The 21,372-nt window shown below is 42.7% G+C and overlaps 1 protein-coding gene across 2 annotated transcripts in view; it reads right to left on the reverse strand.

Moving 5' to 3' along the window:
- trappc9 (trafficking protein particle complex subunit 9) overlaps positions 1 to 21,372 on the reverse strand; it is a 324,830-nt gene that overhangs the window by 93,870 nt on the left and 209,588 nt on the right. For both annotated transcript variants that reach the window (XM_061255361.1, XM_061255360.1), the window contains one exon: positions 2,891 to 3,044. In XM_061255361.1, the coding sequence (XP_061111345.1) occupies positions 2,891 to 3,044 (154 nt within the window). The remainder of the gene's footprint in view (positions 1 to 2,890; positions 3,045 to 21,372) is intronic.

Consider the following 21,372-nt stretch of genomic DNA (forward strand, 5'->3'; position numbering starts at 1 on the left):
TTAAAGTCATAAAGGGTCCAAGGTATCAAATGAGCCTCAAACCATCATGATGTTGTCAGATATGCAGCAGATATGGATGGATCACTTCAAGGGTTGTTTCTCCTGAATAATTCATTTTTCCATTGGGGTCAGTAGGACAATTATTCAGGAGAAACAACCCTCCTGATCCATCCATATCTACTGCATATCTGGTGGCAGCATGATGGTTTGAGGCTCATTTAATACCTTGAGATCTGTTCTGATACACCTTGATGGAGAGCAGGCTGATGTTCCAGTTAGGGCTGATCAATTTAATTAAGTCTTTTGGGGCTTCTAGCAAATGCAAACATTTCACTTAAAAATAGTTGATGAACATATTTTAGCTTTGGTGAAAAAGTGTGCACAGAACATTGCAGTACAAATAATCTCAATACACAAATAAAATACATCTCTCAATAAAATACATCTCTGTCAATCTGAAAAGATGGAGAGAGATATAGAGAAGGTCCGTATCAGCCGACAAGCGCCTTCAATGCTTGCGGCCGTTAAAAGGGTAAGAAAATAAAGGAGCGCTGAGTGAGGAGCAGCTCGGTGGACGCGCACACCTTCCGCCTCCGCTAATGCATGGCATGTATCAGCAAACATGGCCGCCCATCTGTTCCCTCCCTCTGCCCACTTGTGGACAGGATCCAGATGTCTGAGGCAGATGCCGTGTGACAGCCTGATTTACTTCTGCAACACTAAAAAAACACAAAAGACGCTGACTGTACATCGATTTCTCTCGCAGTCCCTGTTAAGCTCTGCGACCTAAGGATAAAATGAGGCCTCTGCACTGATTAACCATACGATAATCAAGACCGAGCCGATCCATCTCCAATTGATTACAGGAAGGCCCGTTTAGTGGCCCAGAAGCACTGCTTATAATAGGAAAACAAGCATGCAAATATCAATTCTGCTGATGTACGGCCGTAGAGGCCAAGTAAAAATGTAGGAGATAATCTACTTGTTCAATAAAAGCTAAATTTTCAATTAACACCTCGCAAACATCAGGCCCTGGTCACTCATAAATACTGCCCGCAAATTGTTTTCCACTATAACCGTGGTCAAACTAAGTGCAGGTGAATTTGGGGAAAAATTGATCAGTTCTGTAACTTGAACCTGTTTTGTGGCCTTAATATCCAAAGGGAGGTAAATTCAGGTGGAAAAAGACTGCCTTAAGGTTCTGGCATGTGGTGGAAAAAATGTTGCTTTCATCAAGTAAATTATTCACAAGGGTAGTAAAAGTGAGGAAGGAGCCTCAGCAATGCGGTTAGCATGTAGCATGTAGCATATCCTTATGGCTGATGCTGTATTTTTATTCAATGTGAACAGGTATTATGAAAAACTGTAAACCGCTTATACTTTCCTGTTTTGGCTCCTGAATGAGATGCATGATGTCTTATTGCGATCGCCGTTCTAGGGCCAAAAACAAACCTGGATAGCAGATTCATTCTAAAATCAAAGTACGCTTCCACGTACTCAAACTAAATTCAAATTGCAGCCTTGGAAAGTCAAATTGATTAATAGGAGGGCAACCGTTTGACTCAAAAAGCACCGCGTCCTAAAGCCAGCTTGTTTTTTCATAAAGAATGAAAATAAAATTCCAAAAGGAGCTCCATCCATCAAGATTCAGCACGCTGTATTATTACCCTCAACGCATTGTGTTTTAAATTGGGACGCTAGAGCTCCCAGAAGTCCTAGATGATGTCTGGAGTTCATGACAGTGCACTGGGGTACTCTCGGTGACCGTGACGGAGGAACAGCAAGTTCCCATATCTTCCATATCTTGTAATGGAGACCTGTCTGACTGAGCGACCCCCTGGGGGTCTGCCTGGGCAATAAATGAAGTCCTTTGGCACAGTTACCCAGGCGCAGAGTAAATAAACTCTTCTGGCACAGTTCCTCTACAGGTCAGCGTTTTGGGCTTGACAGAGGGCCAAAATGTCTAGGGATGGAAGAGGCCCACAGTTCAGCTCCTGTATTTCCGAAATGGCAATAGAAGAAAACCGGGATTAAAGTGAAAGCAATTAAAGTGAGAATCGAACCGCACCTCCTATAGAATGGAAAATAAGGAATGGGTTTTCAGAGACAGCCCGACATCAGGACAACTAGAGGCAGAGCAGGAAAAAGGGGTGGTGCTGTTTTTGCCATGGACCCCAACGCCCCCCAGCTACAGGAAAGGAAGACATCAATCATCATGAATTTCACTGATTCTCATTACCAGGACATTCACCTATCGTTCCTCCGGCCTTCATTTCCTACCATGCTATGGCAGGAGGAGCCCATCTCCTGGCAGAATATAGAATTTGTAGGGGAACCTTAGCTACTGTTATTGCGACAACCGTCTACCTATTATGGAGAAATCAGGTGCCTTTTGATTTGTTGTAAATAACTCTGTATCTAGTTAATCTGTTAAATGCACCTGCAGTCAGATCAAAATAACAGTAATCAAAGTTGAACCAATCATCTTTGCCTGCGGTGTATAATTTGCATAAAGGTAATGAAGCACACAATTACAATTTCGTTTTTTCCCCCCCAACCAATTTTCAAAATTGCTTTTTTCCTGTGCTTTTTCCATCTATGCCAACTCACGTCAAGCATGTGTCAAAAAGGCAGTATCATTCTGCTATAAAATAAGGCCAAGCCATGAACGTAACCAGGCCCTAAAAAAGTTACTTTTGCTGACCATCAAAAATGCAGGTCTAGTTAGCACTAGTTAGCATTTCCTTAGAGATGCTATGTAATTTAAGAATGTGATTTATGTAATGTGTTTGGGTGACATGAAGCCACAGTGCAGTTGCTAAATAGGAGCAGCGTTCTGCTAATGACTGAGGCTCTGGGATGGGCCGGGGGGGATTCTGGGAAAGGATATGATTTGCCAGCAGATGCCCAGCTTGCTGTTGATCTCACAGCCTTGCGCTTGCTGACGCTCCTCCTCCAGTTGCTTAGGGTTGGTGAAGCGCACCCTTTCCTCGTCCGGTTCCGGAATATTCTCAAAGTCAAACTTGTCCACCTGGATGGCCATCCTGGAACAGGGATATGTGGGCGTTAGTTAAAACACTGGTTCGACCATGGTTTGTGAGCTCCGTATGTGGAATTCAGCAAAGACATTTGCTGAATTCCACATATGTTTGCATCACATGATATATAACACAGTACCCTGCAACCAAACTATTTACTTTATTGCATGACTCATCTCATGCACTTTACCCAGGTCCATGAGATGAGTCATGTAAATAGGAGCACCAAAGAATGAAGTTGACATTGCTTTGAGGATGCTTCTTAAGTTGAATTCATCCAACGTCTACATTCTGTTAGATTATGGTGGGTGTCATCATGTTAGCAGCACTTTATGTTAAGGTAAAGTGCTAGCCTTTGTGCGCAGTTTCTTTCTCATTAGCATATTACGCAGAAGCACAGCATATGCCCGGGCCCCTGCACAGGGAGGTAATCAAAGGAAGAGGCTATTGGACAGAACTGCTGACTCAGGGCCCCCAGACACAACTCAACACCCACACTGACAGGAAGTGTCACTTCCTGTTAGAGTGTGCAGTCAGGCCCAGTCGTCCGCCGCCGTTTTTAAAAGACGTTGGCGCCAGAGTGACGCTTTTCGCGGCTGGAGTCCTCCAGTCGCACCTGCTGCCCCGTCTGCCGGGAGACCAATCAAATAGCCTGTGCGAGCAGAAGAGGAGGGCTTCCGCAACAACCGAGCAGAAAGAATTAGTCTGAAGTGCTGTCTGCTTTCCTCTCAAGTGTTACACTGAGTAATTACTCTGCTCCAGTCTCCAATTCAAACTTCCAAATAAGCCAGGAGATGGTTCTGCCATATGTGCAAATGCACAAAGAAAACACAACGATTAGCTGTTGGCATTCAGATGCAGGTCACACACGTACACAAACATGCTTGAATTCCCAGACGTTTATATTTCATTTACATAACACATCAGTCGCTAATAACAGGCATGCAAATCTTTCAGTAAATCGTTCAAGATAATAGAACATGAGCATGCTCTGGGATATTTCTATTATACTATTCCAACACATTAAGTAACACAGGGCACCTTTTTGTGAAGGAATAAAGAAATTGCGCTCAACAGTGATGCTCGGCGACCAAAACGCAATGGAATGGTTTGATAATTACATGTTAGATGCAGTTTAGGCGTGAATCACTGCGAGGCTGCTGACAGCCAGTCAGAAAGAGGATTAATGACAAGAAACCTCCATTTCCCAACACCAGCCATCCTGGTCAACACTCAAATGTACAGCAGTCCACACTGGCAAGCCTCTCATAACTACTGTCATTTATATACTCAGAAGGCATACTCAATTTCAGAATTCTGCAACTTCTTTATACAACTGGAGATCCACTGAAGCTGGAACAGGAAATTCAGCAGCACACAGACCTGACCCAGACTCTGGTGATGAGACAGAGTAGAATGATGTTTCAACACCTATGATGCGTTCCAATGAGCCAGAAAAAACCCAGTGGACACATTCTGATCCCAAAAGCTCTTGATGGGACTTAAGTCGCAGGATGGCAATCTGCTCACACCAACTCCCCTCGAACCCATTATCCTGTCAAACTATGTCTTCCAAATGTTACATATGTCTGCACTGAAAGAATTTCAGATAGTCCGTTTTATCCACCTGTTGCCCAAGGAGCCCTCCGTTTGCAGTCAGACTTTCAGAGGGTACTTTTATACTGTGAGATTAAAAAGTGCGTGCATAACGGTTTGTGCAATGACCAGAGCCGATGCAAAGTCATCACGTAACAACAGACAGTATTAATCAATCGTCAGACAGTATTAATCAATATGTAATCCGAGACCCTGGAGCACAATGCCACAGTAGGTGGTAGAAGGAGCCTCAGAATATAGTTTACCAAGTAGCCAATGAGGATACAGTGTTAGATGTAGCATATGGACAAACAAATAAATGGCCAGAAATCAGCATAGATTTGAGAAAATGTGTGAATTAAACTGTCGCACTGTAGAAGCACTCTGATACCCGAACCCGCAAGTTGGTTTTTTGACTACCAGCCTGTACTGCGGACATACTGTAGGTATAATTATGCGTGAGTGTTGTGGCCTCCTAATCAAAATGTAGTGTAATATAATATTAATGTAATCTGATGTAATAGAGTAGTTATGCCAAAGACTCAAAATGTTGATGGTTATAGGTCTCAGCCTATGTTCATTGCCATTGCAGTTGAAAAAAAAGTTGCTAAACTTCTGGAGGATGGTTTCTCTGTATCAAGAAAAATGCCGATGCTATTATTTATTTTTAAAGCATTGTTGGGTAAACTGCCTTCTTAAATCTCCAGTCTGTTATCACATTTTACCAGTAACTATTGCACTAGAACCACTAGATATACTAGGTATATCTTTTAAATATACCGAGGGTGTACTCTACGCTTGGTAAAACTGCTTTCTCTTTCTGTGTGCCTCAGGCATAGAAGGATCTGCACAATAGTGCTACCTCCTTTGAATACTTTTAAAGGTCTTTTACAACCTTGAAGGAAACTTGTTGGTGTTCCACATATCCTTGATATTTTGTTTCAGAATTAGCGTCAGTAGAAAAGAGCAAATTTGAGATTTCCAAGCATTCATGTTCTCCCACAAATTGTATTTATTATTATACAATAATCATCAGATTATTGAAGTGCTTTTGTAGAAGTATGCAACGTCAAAACGGACAACAAAGATAAATCCTCCAGAGACATTCTAAGAAAACAATGGACATTCCATCAATGTTTATCCAAGTTAGCAAATTTGTAAAAAAAATTTGACATTATTATGCAGTTGGTTCGCTGGGCCCTGAAAAGGAAACTGAAGTCTATGGATTTCCAAAATGCAGACAAGGCGAGGTCCCCCCACGCTGGTTTTGCCACCCACATACAAAATAAGTAACTGCTGTGGCTACAATGGCATCTTAAAATAGGTTTTAACGCTTTCATGGTATATCCCCTTACCATAGTGATTGAAAATTGTGCCTTCAATACAAAAAAAACCCCGGGCCGGTGAGACTTAAGGGGTTAATGAAGGTTATTTCATAAATTGTACTTCAAAGAGGTGTTTCAGAGCAGGGTTTTTTTTACTCTTACTCAAGTATATTTCTAAAGGAAAAAGTGTACTTTTACTCCATTAAATTCAGCTATATTTCTCCTGCTAGATTATAACCTAATTTTTATGCAGTGCAAGTTCTGTTTGATTTGATCTCACAGAATTTAAAAATGCAGGTGTGCCATGCCTCTCAAATACAGACTCGCAAAGACACACAATAAGGAATCAGTTGTATGCTGGTACAAAGCCCACCAGAAATCATTCCTGCTCTAATAATCTCAATTTCTCAATGTAAAGGTGAAAAAATCTGAAGGACAACATTGCTGTAGTTGCAGCTAAGGTAAGAAGTTATGCATTTTTTCATTTTGCTATTAACATTAGCAAACTATAACTTCTATCTATCACCATGAAAGAAAATGTACGATGAATCCTTGTAAAGTTGGCTCGCTAAAATTTCTAGAAACCTATAAACAATTAAAATCAACATTTGCTCTTCTTTCCTTGGACAATGGCTAATAATCTTTGGCAAACATAAGAATGACTTCAGCTCGATTTGAGCAACTATTAAGAATGTAGAAATTAACCATTATAAATCTGGATTATCGCTGTATTTACAATCAGTAAATACAGTATTTATTGGGGAAAGACACATGCAGCTGTACAGACAGCTTGTCCTCCAGTATGGTGGATGAGTCAAGGTCACATGATTTGAGACGCGTATTAAGAATGAACAATACGCTGTTGCTGCACTTCAATCAATCAAAACTACCATGAACTAAAAAAAACTAAAAAAAAGGCACTTCATGCTTGTCCTAAAATGTTGTACTGTCAGACATTTTCACTGCAGAGACCACTAGGAACAAATGTTACAAATGTTTCATGTTAGAAAGTGATTTTTTTCATTCAGTGTGTCTTTTTTTATTCTCGCCACCACCCGCCTAAGAGCGGAGGTCAACTTTATTTTTATTTTGAATTATGATTTACAAAAAAGATATGTCGAAGCCTCTCGGAGAGGAAAGGGTATAACAAAAACAAAATAAGAATAAGGGAATTTTAATGATGAGAGTTGAAGTTGAAGATCTTGCTGTATGTATGCAATACCAGGCTCGGAATCTGCATTTCTGTAGCCATTGCACTTGCTTGTTCTATTGAATATCAAATCAGATACTATTAGCCTAAAGTAACTCGGTACTTCTGTACTTTTCAGTAGAACCTTTCTTACGCAAGTTGTTTTTTGGATGACTTCTTTTACTCTTACTAGTAATTATTATTTTAAAGTAGCAGTACTCCTACTTGAGTACAGTTTCTGGTTTTTGGCTACTCTACCTACTTCTGCTTGACAGTAATGGCTTTTAATAATTTGATAATCATGCAGTCCACTCCCTCATTACAGAATAATCTGGATGCACCTGCTGGGCTATAATCACCATTCAGGACAGGACTCTTCAGCCTTTCAAATTCTGGAATATTCTGCAAAGGTAAGGGTGGGGAAAGCTGCAGCTGGCATAAAAACTAGTAGCAGTTTGGGGATAGAAAAATGGTAGCTTTCTAACCAAAGATAAATAAGCATAATTAAGCATTAATTCTGCTATCTACATAGTCAACAAAATGTGCTAGCAGTTTTTGCTTACATGTAACTTCACTTGCTCCAAAAGCTTTTCTATTAATGTAGATGATAGCAGATCCATTCATCAGCAATTACAATTCCCCAGGCACTGCAATATATTGATATACTGAGTCCTTTGCATGAAGGATGTACCACCTGTTTCCATATGGAGACATGGTATCGATCTCTGCTATAGCTCAAGTCTCAGTCAGGAAAGAAATGATTTGCCATATATTTTCAGTACCAGTACTGGGCTTGACAAGCTGAATGTCATCCCTGGACCATAGTTTGGGAACCCTCCACAGAGGAACAAATCATTCAAAGCAGTTACTCCAATTTGACCTTTCACCCCTGTGTGTGACAGGTGCATTGGCCCCAGTGCCGTTCTGCGTGTTCTATGGCAGCAATTACCCAAGCCCAGCTGTCACAACGCTGAAAAACCTTTCACCGTTACAGACAGCACTGTAGCCGTGAATCGACAGCTCGTCCTGATGTTAAAAGAAGGCAGCCTTCTACCACGGATAATAAGATGAAGACCAAAAAAAACCACAAACAAAATGATTCTCTTTTTCTGCCGGAGACACTGCCGGAAGTTCAGCGAAGTGCGACTATCAAACACCTGGAGCAGCGGGCTTGATGACGAAACTCTGCATGAACTTTAAAAGCTCACGCTCCACAGAGGCACACAGTCACCTTACGGGAGGGATTTACGCTGAGGCAGGCCTCTCCAGGGGACCAGCGTTCCATACAGGCTCTCAGCCTGCTTAGATTTGACTTGGTAATACTGTAGCTTGCTTACCCCCCCTTCCCCCCGGTGGTATTTTTCCCATCCAATTAGAGTCATGACCTGTAACGATTTTTCCGAAATATGCCAAACCGTAACCGGAAAAGGCGGCCTCATTCCCTCTGCTGAGACTAAGATGTGCGTCAGACTTTGGCCATAGTCCTCCTGTGCGGGCCTGGGAACGCACCACCGACGGCTCCAATTCATCGCCTGACGTGCGAAGGTCGCTTGTGCGTCCGAGGGAGGATTCCCTCCCGCCTACGAGACGCAGTCTGCTCTGTGGGCCGGCCGCCGGCCCGGATATGAGAATCCCAGGGCCTGGTGTAAACCGATGAGACCGATGAGACCGGTTTCCAGTCAGAACACGTTCAAACACACAGGCGCCCCTTCAGGTTTGAGCGGACCCTGCTGTTCGCACACCTTCCCAGATAACCCATGCAGGAGGATAAAACGAGAAGAGGCGAGAGGGGGAATTCAGGGGGGGATGCAGCTCGCTAATTAGGATGCGCCAAACGTCTTTGATGTAAAGTATCATTTTGTTTTGTAAATGAGGCACAAATTCAGAGGGCTAATTCTCCCAGGCTTTGGTCTGCCTTCTTACCTTTGATGCAATATGCAAAAAAAATGTAAATATATAAATAAAAAATCTATATTTAAAAGGAAGCCACTGCTCTCTGCATGCCAAGGGCTGGAGGAGTGAAAATGTTGTGTTTCGTAAGCTGTCCCGTTCAAGGCTCCAGATGCAAGCTCTCCTTGTAAAGAGCGAAAAAGGAAAAAGAAAAACAGGGAGAACTAATTTAACAGACCTCCACAACAAAGCCAGGCAGGAATTAAACAATTAGGTATCCGCAGAGGGAGAACAAAAGGTCTGTTTCCACACATTCGGCCCTTTAAGATTTCTGGACTGCATGAGCCATCAAAAGAATACGTCCAGCCATTAACACACTGGTGAGAATTTGCACCCAGCACACAGTGTCCAAATACATACAATATACTGGATGGCAAATACATACAGTTGTGTTCAAATAAATAGCAGTACGTTAAAAAAGTGAATAAAATGCAACAATTTTTTAATAGCTTTTAGTTCCATATTTCAAATGTAGTGGAAACATTACACATTAACTTCCAAATCAAAGCATTAACAAATTTTATCAAGTCTGCGTTATTCTTTTACAGGAAGCAAAGAAAAGGAACATTCATCTGTTCAAAAAAGAATGGCAGTGTCGACAGTTCTCTCTTCAAACTCAAACATTACTGTATAAACAGATTTTTTCAAGATTTAACCTCACTTTAAATTACTGAACTAATATTTAGTTGCATAACAATTGTTTTTCATAACTGCTATGCATCTACTTTGCGTCGAGTCAACCTGGCAACTAGAAACAGGTATTTCAGCCCAGGATGCACATCTACATTCCACACTTCCAGTGAATTTTTAATGCCACCCAAGAAGTTTTCAATGGGGTTGAGGTCAGGGGATTGAGGTGGCCACTCCATTACCCCAATCCTTTTTGTCTGGAACCAAGATGTTCCTCGCTTACTCATGTGTTTGGGGTCGTTGTCTTGTTGAAACATAATCTATTTTGATGTATTCATTTTCACAATTATTGAAGCCAGTGTACTTCTGGGAACACTCAAAGCTTTAGAACTGCTTTTATACCATTGACCTGAACTATGCCTTGCCACAATTTTATCTCAAGATCTGCAGAGACTTCATGGCTTGGTTTTTGTCCTGAATTGTGAATTGTGGATATGTGTATATACAAAGGTGTGTGCCTTTCTAAACAATGTCCAATCAATGCAATTTGCCACAGGTAGACTCCAAACAAGTTCTAGACACATCTCAAGGATAACTGAAGCAAACAGGATGCACCTGACCACAATTTGGAGTGCCACAGCAAAGGGTCTGAATACTTGTATAAATGAGAGATTTCAGTTTTTAATTTTTAATAAATCGTCTTCAGAAAAAATGGTTTAGCATTGATATCACAATGAAAAATAAATGTGACACACTGTGGTACACACACCTAAACATGTAATCATTCACTCTTGTAAGTTGGCTGTACTGCAAAGTATGTAATCTCTTGTTGCATGAGGATTTCAACACTCAAGTGGTATGAATTCTAACAAAGCATGCCACTATGAGCCAGGATGCTCACTATAGCACTGCCCTAACGGAAACAGTTTGGGAAAACTTAGCTACAGCTACAGCCCCAATGCAAGCATACCAAGCATCATTAGCTAAAGCTAACAGTTGTCTATTATGGCCAATGCATGATCACATTACCCTTGAGTTCATACTTCCTCATCTGCTGTTCATACTCCCCCAAATCCATGTCAGTACAGCTAGAATTGCCTCTAGCAATGCGAATGAGTTGGCAAAAAGATGCTATTGTCCAACGTGTCACGCTAACTGTAGATGAGTGCAGGGGGTGCTTGTTAACAGACCAAACTACTCGACTTACTTGATTTTACGAGTTTTCGCTTTGCAATGGAACCAGAACAAATCATTTATTACTTCCACTAATAGTTTGGTTGCTGGATCACTGAATGTCTGAGTTCAGCAGTCCAAAGGTGCTGGTGCTATGGGGTTAAGTTTGAATGTGAGTCCAAAACTATAGGAAGCTTTGACATGTTGTCTTATGGGGGTAAAAATAAATAAATAAATAAATAAATAAAACCTGCAGAAACAACTGAAATACAGAACAACAAATACAAAAATTTAAACAAGTTGTGGCAGTGGACAAGCATTTATGTTTAGGTGTCTTGTGACCAGATGTGCTGAAAATATTTTGGCCGTAAAAACCGACAAACATCCAAGAGGTAAATTCACTCTTCCAATGCCATATGGCATTATTCTGTCTTTGCTACCATCCTGCTTACAAAGCACTTGTTTCCTGTCACAATTGTATATTTTTCAACAAATATATTCTCCTTTGATTCACTGGAGACTAAAAATAACCCCCAGTGCAGGGCAAAAGGGCTTAATAGCCAACAGTTGACTTGTGTATCCGTGACTAATAATCAGCTGTCACTAGAGAGATGGAGGAGCCAGGATGCCACGTGGTGGGCACACTGTGGGCCCCCCCCTGCTGGGGCCCCGCCTGGCTCCTCTGTGGGCAGAGGGAGGTGAACAGGCTGGTGGAGGCTCAAAGCACACACCCCCCCCCCCCCCCCAAGGGCCCCCCCAGAGCAATGGAAACATCACATCTCCCTGAGCCAGGAACCACTCTGCAGGAGGAGCCGAAAGGAGGGAGAGAGGAGGGGGGAGTGAGACCATGGAGAGAGAAGGGGGGAGTGAGAGAGGGGGTGAGAGAAAGAGAAAGAATTAATGGATATTGAATGGAGGGGAAGAGAGAGAGGGGGAGAGAGACCATGGAGAGAGAAGGGGGGAGTTAGAGAGGGGGTGAGAGAAAGAGAGAGAATGAATGGATATTGAATGGAGGGGAAGAGAGAGGGGGAGAGAGGGTAGGGGAGATGGGGAGAGAGAGGGAGGGAGAGAGATTTGGAGAGGGGGGGAGAGGGGGGAAGGAACGGGGAGAGATTGTGATTGGGGAGACAGAGGGAGGGAGGCACGGAGAGAGGGACTGTGAGAGAAAGAGTGGGAGAGAGAGACAGAGGGAGATTGTGCGAGAGACAGAAAGTGAGATTGTGGTAGAGAGAGAGGGAGGGAGAGAAAGGGAGGCGAGGGTGGAGAGCCCACAGTCACCCGTTTTCAGTTTACAAACCATTATAATTATGATTATTATTATGATTATTATCATTCCTGCTGGACACTCAAACTTGCCAGCAGAAAACACACAAATGAAAAGCCGTCCTCACAAACACACAACAAAACACCAAGGCACTCAGACAGGTACTTCCATTCATGAAGTCATTTGCTTGACTTGCGGACCCTGTCCACAGCTGCACATAACCTGTGCAGCTACAGTGACTGGGGGAGGGCTGTCAGGAACAAAGCAAACAGCCCCTCACCTCCAACTGCCTTTCTGTTGATGACAGATTCTGTGTTTCATATCAGCCATTTCATTACTTGCATAGACTGAAAGACACAGGGAGCTAAATTAGACAGAGAGGTAGAGAAATTGGACAGATGTTGGCAGCAGCGACTCCTAACTGAGAGAACAGCCCGTACCCCACCTGCACCTGTTTGCGGTGAAAAGATAAATATTTATTTTGGTGATGTTCTAACCCCTCGACTTGTGCTGAGCTTTTGCGTTTTACACTTGCCACCGAACTGCCAACTACCAGGAGAAGGGAGGGATTTATTTAGAATAATACATCTCTTTCTGTGCACCCAGCTTGTATGTCAGAAAACTTTGGTTTGCATTTCATACATTTTGGACATGAGAGAAAAATTTAACAAACGATATCAGATGCTGCAAACTGTGGTGCTTATGCGGGGTCTTGAAAATTGAAATCTGGTGAGTGTGTGTGCGTGTGTGCGTGTGCGTGTGTGTGTGTGTGTGGATGCTTAGATGACAGGCAGGAGAGGAGCTGAACAACAGCAGTGTGACAACAGCGCCCCCGCTGGATAGCTTCTCTCCCTAAATTCTGTAGTGTTTTCATTTTGAGATGAGCCGATCTATGCCTGGGAGGGGAGGGGGGGGGGGGGGGGGGGGGTGTTGGTGCAAACCACTACAAACAACAAAAAACAGCAAACATACACTTAATGCCTGCCTAATGTTCAACAGAATGCCCTCGAAGGAAGTTGTTTTGAAGAAACGCACAGATGCGTTATGACTGGGTGTCTGAATCTGCAGTGACCTGAGCTTGTCCTCTTATGAGTGGCCTGCACCATGAAGTGTCATATCAGTCCCTTTGATGCCAGGTTCTCCTTTTCTCCAGCTGTTTAAAATCACTCATAGTTTTATACATGGCCGTATCTGCTGTCGCTAGGCAGGACTACAGTAATGAAATGGATGTCTGAGGCCATTTTAGAACCTTCACGCATCCAGCGAGCGTTTGCTGCTTCTCAGCTGCAAAGCCTTCCAGCAAATAGCAATTAATCACTGGGACATGACCTCACTGGCAGACAAAACACAGCATTTTACCACAACAGGGCGTGGGGGGAAAAAAACAAATAAACAAACAAAAAACCCAAACAATTCAAGAGGCTCCAGAACAAGGTTTCAAAAATGCAGTCTAAATATAGACAATGTTTTGGGAAGGTGCCAGTCCCATATTCACCCAGAGTGCCTTGAACAGGCTTGAAACAGAGGTAAAATAGCATTGAGTGTGCTGTTCTGACACTAAAAATATAAAAGGAATAAAAATAATAGATAAAAAGGACAAAAAATAAGAACAGTCACGTGCTGGAATGCAAATTATTTACTCACGGATTAAATAATACAATTGCGTGCTGCACATCGCACACGGCGGGGTTAGATTGCCAGACTAATGCATTACTTCGTATTTACAACGGTCTCTCGTCCATTGCCTTTTCTGTTCAGACAACACTGCGGAATCCAAGATTCAAACACACACACGAACCCTTTAGGGAGATCAGCAGAAAACACAGGGGAGAGGGGAATTTTATCAAAGCCTTTTTCTCCTGCTCTAAGAGTCGGTAATTGTGTTATTCCACGGGGAGAAGCAGAGAAGAAAAAAGGAGCTTGCAGAGAAGGAAGGGGAGCGGTGGCGAGCAAGGGGAGCTATTTTTAGCTCACGTGCCTCGTATCGGCAGCTGAGATCTCTGGCTGGCTACGCAGCGGCGGCAGGCTTTGTGCTGCAGCTATTTTTAGACCGCGGTCCAACGGCTCGAGTAACCCTCTGCTGCCGGCAGCTTCTGCACCGAGTGAGCCAGCCCAATTTTCTCCACCGGGCTCCAGCGCAAACATATATCTGCCGTCGACCTCCAGCCAGGAGTTTTTGGCAGCTCACGCTGCCAAGAGCTGGCGAACATACAAGGTGTGCCATTGCACCATGAGAGAAAAGCAAAGGAAGGGGGTGGGGATGGGGAAGGGGAGAAAAACTTAACCGTTTAAGGTCTCCATGGACTCGAACTGATGCAGGACTGGAGGCGTGGCAATTTTGCTTTGAAACATACATTTGACCTACGGAGATGCAATGCAACAAATATGAGATTTTGGTGTGCATACAAAATATCTTTTGACTGACAAAACTGACATCTGGCAAGTCTTTAAAGGTGTAGGCTATCTTTAAAGATAAAAAAGAGCTATTTCCACCATCCACTGGTCACCTGTTCTGCCAGTAATGATGTAGAATATAAGTACTATTTGGAAGTTGTGGCATTTCTGTTCTGCTTAAATACACACAACCACTCTTCAAAAATGTATGAGTGAGTGGATATTTTCTCATCCGGGCACCCGATGCCCGTTTACTTTCAGGACATGATCCGAGAGAATCTCATTCCAGCAAGACGTTCCAAATTAAAGCTGAGGGCCTCACAGGTGGTAGAATGACTGACTTTAAAACAAGATGGTCACGACCAGAGACACAAGTAGCTGACTCCTTAAGGAACTCTTATCCGTCCTTGCAGGTCTATTATAAGTCACTCCAGAAAAGTGAGTCTGATAAAACAATAAATAATGTAACTGCGATGAAAGTCTGCAGCGACCTCTCTTCAGAAAGGCTTTCACGAGAAAAGGTACGGTGCTGCCCAGAGAAAATCATTTTGACTGCAGCAATCTAAGAATTTATTTTCCACTGTGGTTATTACCTGACCCCTTTTACAGAAACCCCTCACCCAAGTGGCATGACGGTAGCCTCTTTCAACTCTGACCCTTGCTCCTGGAAGCGCAGGTGAGACGCATGTATTCATTTATTGTGACATAAAGTGCAAATGTAATACGAAAAAAACTACAGCAAAGAACATTTCACACGCAACCCTTGTGAAACTTGGGGGTGGGTGGGGGGTGGTGGTGGCAGTGTGTGCTTTCAGATGTGTATTGTGTGTTGTGTGGGGGGGGTGGAGGGGCAGAGAGCCGCTGGCCAACAGTTGAAGCTATAAACCTGTTCTTTATTAATGCAAGGTGCGGAGTGTGGAGAAGTGGTCACTATGGCAACTGATGGCGGTGCGTTGACCGTGGGTAATGAGAGCCTGTCTCTGGCGGAGAGGCGTGTGAGGGAGGCAGCTGCTCAGGTCCGTGAGGGAGAGAGGATGGCGTACAGGGTCTTAAAATCATTAAAGGCACACATGCACCAGCGTTTTCTTTCTGGTGGTAGTATCTAAAATGCCCACAAAGAGCAGTGGCATAGGTTTTCAGAAAAGTTGCTAAGCTCACCCCCAGAGCCAGTTCCCCCGCCCCCTCTGTCACCTGTCATCAGCACTCTGTGTTAACATTGGTTAACATTTAGCAATGTGATCCAATAATGTGTGTGGTTATGATCAAGTTATCTAGCTTGCGCAAGCAGTTTACAATGACCGGCTGGTGAGCTCTAGCCTGAATATATAAATAGACTTACAGCTGAGTTCTTACTGAATTAATTACTTGCTCAATGCAATGAATGTGTGTAGTTACGATCAACAGAATAGACTAGAATATTATATAATTTGCTATTAAACCATGCTTGCAAGAAAAATTGCTTGTATTTGATATTGTACTTTTGAGCAACTGGAAAAAGTGACAAGGTGATTGTCTACCACTCACACAATCTACCACTCACACAATCAACTACCGTAGCATTTTGTCCATAGCTAGGCTTTCACAGTTTAAACATGCATAAAGTAACCTATTCATAAAGTATTCTCATAATACTCGCATAAGAGAAAATGTTTCCAGCTATTATTACAAGGTGGCGTTTTAACACAAGGAAGTATAAATGGGTAAATGGTAAATGGTTGGAATTTATATAGCGCCTTTATCCAAAGCGCTGTACAATTCATGCTTCTCATTCACCCATTCATACGCACACTCACACACCAACGGCGATTGGCTGCCATGCAAGGTGCCGACCAGCTTGTCAGGAGCATTTGGGGGTTAGGTGTCTTGCCTGAGCCATGTCGCCCCAGTATAGGCTGAGAGGGTATAATTTCATATATCCTAGCTTGCTACTAGCCTATTAATAATAAAGTTATTATTATTATTCGTTAGTCACACCGTAACATTGACTTTGTGCAGCTTGGGGGCGGCTAGCAAACCATGAATGACTGTTCAGTTGTATACATCCATGTAAATATATGCACTGTCATGTAAATATAGTTCCCTGTACCGCTGTCGGGGGAACTACATCGCTGGTGGAGGACGAGATGTTTACTGTGCGCTTGTTCTGCTTGAGTCAGTATGGAACACAAATTGAAAGCTCCAGGATGATATAAAAAGCTGAGACACGATGTGTGTGGGCTTTTAAACAGCTCAGAGGGGCTGTGCCTCTCCCTTAGACTTGGCGACTGGGTCAGGGCCTCTTCCACCCATAGCGGTTGACTCTGACACTGAGCAGGGGTGTCATGGCCACTTGCACCCTCCCTCCTGGGGACAGACTGTGGGGAATTATGCCCTGTCATACGGGTATGCTTCACTCATCCCGCTCTGCTCAGGATTCCATTCCAGACTGTAGGTCTCCATCAGGAGTGAGATTTAGCTGGACATAGCACCCCCACAGCCTGAATGATTCTGGGGCCTCATTCATAAAATGTTCATACGCAGGGATTTGACCATTCAGTCTCATCTCATGTTAAAATCAATTCAAATCGAGGTTTATAAAGAGAGCGATAGAGAGATAGATATATACAGAGAAAGCGATATATATATCGCTCTGGATAAGAACCAAATGCCAATAATGTAATATATATATATATAATATATATATATATGAGAGAGAGAGAGAGAGAGAGAGAGAGAGAGAGGCCATTCATGAAAGTGTGGCTGATCTGGTGAAAGGTTTGCATGATCTCAGAAAAATCATCAGTGGGGATAGAAACATGCCTCTGATGTGCACTGCCAGACATGCACCGTCTGAATTCAATTCATAACACACACTGTCCAATTATAAGATTACTCACTCGTTATATATAGGCAAACATATGAAATTAACTCACTGATTAATTTAAATTAAAAACTGCCTGTGGAGAATAATTACCATAGATATAGAATACATTCATACACATGTTCTGCATTATACATACTAGCAAATGATTTACATATAGTAAATTACAAGTGCCTTCAGAGAGCATATTGGAGGATTACTGTGTTTATTATCAACTATTTGGCCGTGAAATTACGGCATTCAATTCAGCCACATAAACAGACAAGCTGATATTTTCACAAAGGCCTATCTCACTTAATTTAAACTTCATTTATATACAAAGGGCACAGTCACACTGATGACTGAAAAGAAGATAAAACTGTGGCACTGAATGCAATCAGGTTATGCACCCTTCAGTATATCTGTATGCCACCACAATGCTAGAGACAGTTGCCAGCGTCTTTGTGCTGCATCTTACTGTACACACCAGAATGACTGTATGAAACAAGGCGTTTGGGGAATTCAAGTAGTATGTCTATTCGGAAAATAAACAGCTTGTGCCCTTGCGCAATTAGCATGGTCCAAATATACATATTTTATCCAGGACCTAGTAATATTTATTTCATAAATAACTGACTTACTGTTCTGTAGATGTGTGACAGATGGTATGGCTCCTAGATGATTGCATTAATTGTTAGTTGCGTTAGTCAAACCAAGACCAACTGAGCCTACTTATAATGGATAGAAATAAGGTATGACAGTGTGATGAACGAACAAACAAACAAACTGGCGAAGCCCGATCCAAAGTCCTCCCCCATGATTTCATCGGGTGGGGGACAATAATATGGTGAGGGGGAGAAAGGTAGTCAGGAGTTTGGGGAGAAGGCTTTTCAGGCCACCTGTAACAGGCAAGTCTTTCAACATCACAGGGCCTGTTCTCGTTCATACCTTCTCTTTGTTCATTTCTGACAGGAAGAATGAAAAAAAAGAACCACCATTTGTAACAGACATGGCTTTGAAGGACAAAGGGAGATCAAACTAGCCAGTGCATCCTTGTGCACTTATGCAGGTCACTGTTAATGGCTGCCAGGGCACAACCTTTGCTTTAGCTGTCAAAAGTGGTGAACTACACTGGGAGGCGAGCGACTGCTTATGAATGAAATAACAGGCTCGATATATTTGGCCTGTTCAAACACAGGAGCACGGCTTGAGAAAAGCTCACTTGATGCTTTTCAGATTCGGCAGGAATCTAATGTCCTCTCCCCTTCCCGGGATGGTAAAGGGATATATTTTGTGTTTTCGACGGTCTAAAAAAAAAAACACGGGCGACCTTCCGTTGCACCATTCCGGTGTGTGATACGTGTCGCGTATCAGCTAGCATGCAGAGCGAGGCCTTCTCGCCTTAAAGGCCCTCTTTCCTCAAGTCTCAGAAAATACTTCTTGCATCTGACACCTCATTTATCAAAAATGACAGAGGATGGGAAGCGACAGGGCCATCTGCCTTCAAAGTGGGAAGCAGAGAGACGCGTGCAGTATATCTGTGGAGAAGCCTCCCCATGCGTCTCCTAATTCCCTGCATAAGCCGCAGTCTAAGAAGGCCAGAACAAGCTCAACTGTTTCTGAATAATTATCAACGGACCAATGAAAGACAGGGATCGGGATTCACCTGAAAATCAAATTGGCACATTCTGAAATCTCTTGACGAGTGGATGAGTGCAAGAAACCCATCTAAAACCTAATTTATTCAACATAAGACATTGTATAAATATTTATGTGATATGCGCGGTGTGCTAGGCTAATAGCAGGAAATAATGTAAAAGTTGGGTACGGGTCACCTTCTTTATATTAACGCTTTGAAAGTGAACACCATTCAGTGAACACCATTGTTTTCAATTTCCAGTGCGGAGTTAAACATTTGACAGGCTTATTGTAGTGTAAATTCTGGGCAAGTGAAGCCAAGCTACAAAACCATGGATGTGGGGTTCAGCACAATCATCAATCAAACAGGAGACCATTTTTCACCAAGTCTGGCCATAAGCAGCTGCCAGTAAACGGTTCCTTCCAATCCGCTTCTCTTGGCCTGGCCAAGGTGCCCGCCAAATTTCCACTGGCGTCGTGCACATGCGTTCGCACTTGCGTCTTTCGTGGTACAATTAACGGTGTGGGACAGGTAGCAATTACAGAGGAAAAGTAGACCGTGCTCGATAGTCCCTGAGAGGCCCTGCTTTTTCAAGATACCTGCAAGCCGGCATCATCATCTGCTGTTTCACCCTGTTGTGTTTACTACTTTCTATTTTCGAATGAAATTGTGTGCAAGTGCTAGCCAGTATTATTCGTTTTCTCAAAGGACTGAGTGATAAGCAAGGCCATTGAATTTGGTGGAAACAAAACCTGATTCCAAAGTGCCCAGGGTCGATTGTGTGAACTGGCCGCCTCGTTATCCATTTTACAATTCAGGAAAAGGCTTTTTTGGTGCTTGTCTGTTCAGAAGCTTACAAAATGACATGAGACAAATGACAAACAACATTAATATGAGTATATCCACTGACCAACTTACATAATACACGTTCACATAGTCCTTAAGTATTTGGACAGTGACAATTCCAAAGGGCTGTAATTCCTACGGTTCATTCTACATGGATATAAATACCCTCAAATTAAAGGTGACAGTCCACAGAACTTGAGGGTATTTACTACAAAGAGTAGATACTAAAAGCTCTCTTTCACCTGCACTAAGGCAGCGACTGAACATACCTGAGACAGAGACACCTAAAACACCTGTGAAGACATCTGTCCCAAATATTATGGTTCCCTGAAATGCCCAATGTATAAAACATGCTGTAATGTCAACATGGTGAAACTAAAATGTATAAAAATACAGTTTAGCACAAGCTGGAAATTGTGTGAATTTTTTTATTACAAATCTAAAATTATGGAGTACAGAGGCAAATCAATAGTATGGAGCTCACTGTATGTGGTTGAATCATTTGACTGAACTTAACTCCTTCCATTGAAAAGTTATCAGTTTTATAATGTGTGATTTCATATTAATTAATTATTTAACTAGGACCGACGTCCTACAGGATGACCCAACCAAGAGGACCAGAAGGCAGGGTTTTTGCTTTCCTTTAGACCAGGCAAGATCAGTCGAGCACAGAAGGGTATTTGAATCCAAAATAATAACGTATTTGACCCAGGTCTGATAGGCCAATAAGGAAAGGAAATAGGCAGCTTGCCTATTTTGTAGGTCACTTTTTGTAGGTCACATCATCCCATTATCAGGTTTCCTTTCAAAATGCAATGATATCTTCCCAAACTATTTCTAGAAGTGTTTACTTATGCCAAGGTTTTTGCCAAGATAAAGCTGATGAAGGATTAATAAATGCTTCACAAGGCCCACTCCAGACGCACTAGGAAACAACCATTTAATACCCTTAATTTCCTGAATTGCATGTCCTAACAGTGCACGATGTTCCATTTTAAATAAATGGCCGCTAAATGCTGTGTGCGTTCCTTGGTTTCATAAAAATATCCCATTACTAACAAAATGTCTGAACATAAAATTGAAACTGGAAAATAAACATACCGATGAAGATCAATGCTCCATACTGCGATACAGCATTCATTTTTATATTCATAAGGAGAGGGGTGTGAAAAGCAGTGTTATGTTCACCTGTTCTGAACAGTCTAAAGTGCAGGGTTTAAGCAGGCTTTGTGTCTGCCGCCGCTGTAACAGCTGTGATTAAAAATGAAACGCTGACCTGACTGTGCAGTGGCTTGGATACACATTTTTAATTAAAGAAAAAAAAACTTTCCACTCCCGAAAAAACTCCAGACCTTAGAAGCGGCCTTCACCGTTCCCCTTGCTGCCGCCCATTTCTATCCTGTAACCCACCCGTCCAAACCTCGCTCTGTTGGAAACGGAAAAACAGTCCCCTGCAGCCTCCCAAAAATACACTGCCGTAAACCCACTC

The sequence above is a fragment of the Conger conger genome, chromosome 9, assembly GCF_963514075.1.
Source record: "Conger conger chromosome 9, fConCon1.1, whole genome shotgun sequence".
Lineage (NCBI taxonomy): Eukaryota > Metazoa > Chordata > Actinopteri > Anguilliformes > Congridae > Conger > Conger conger.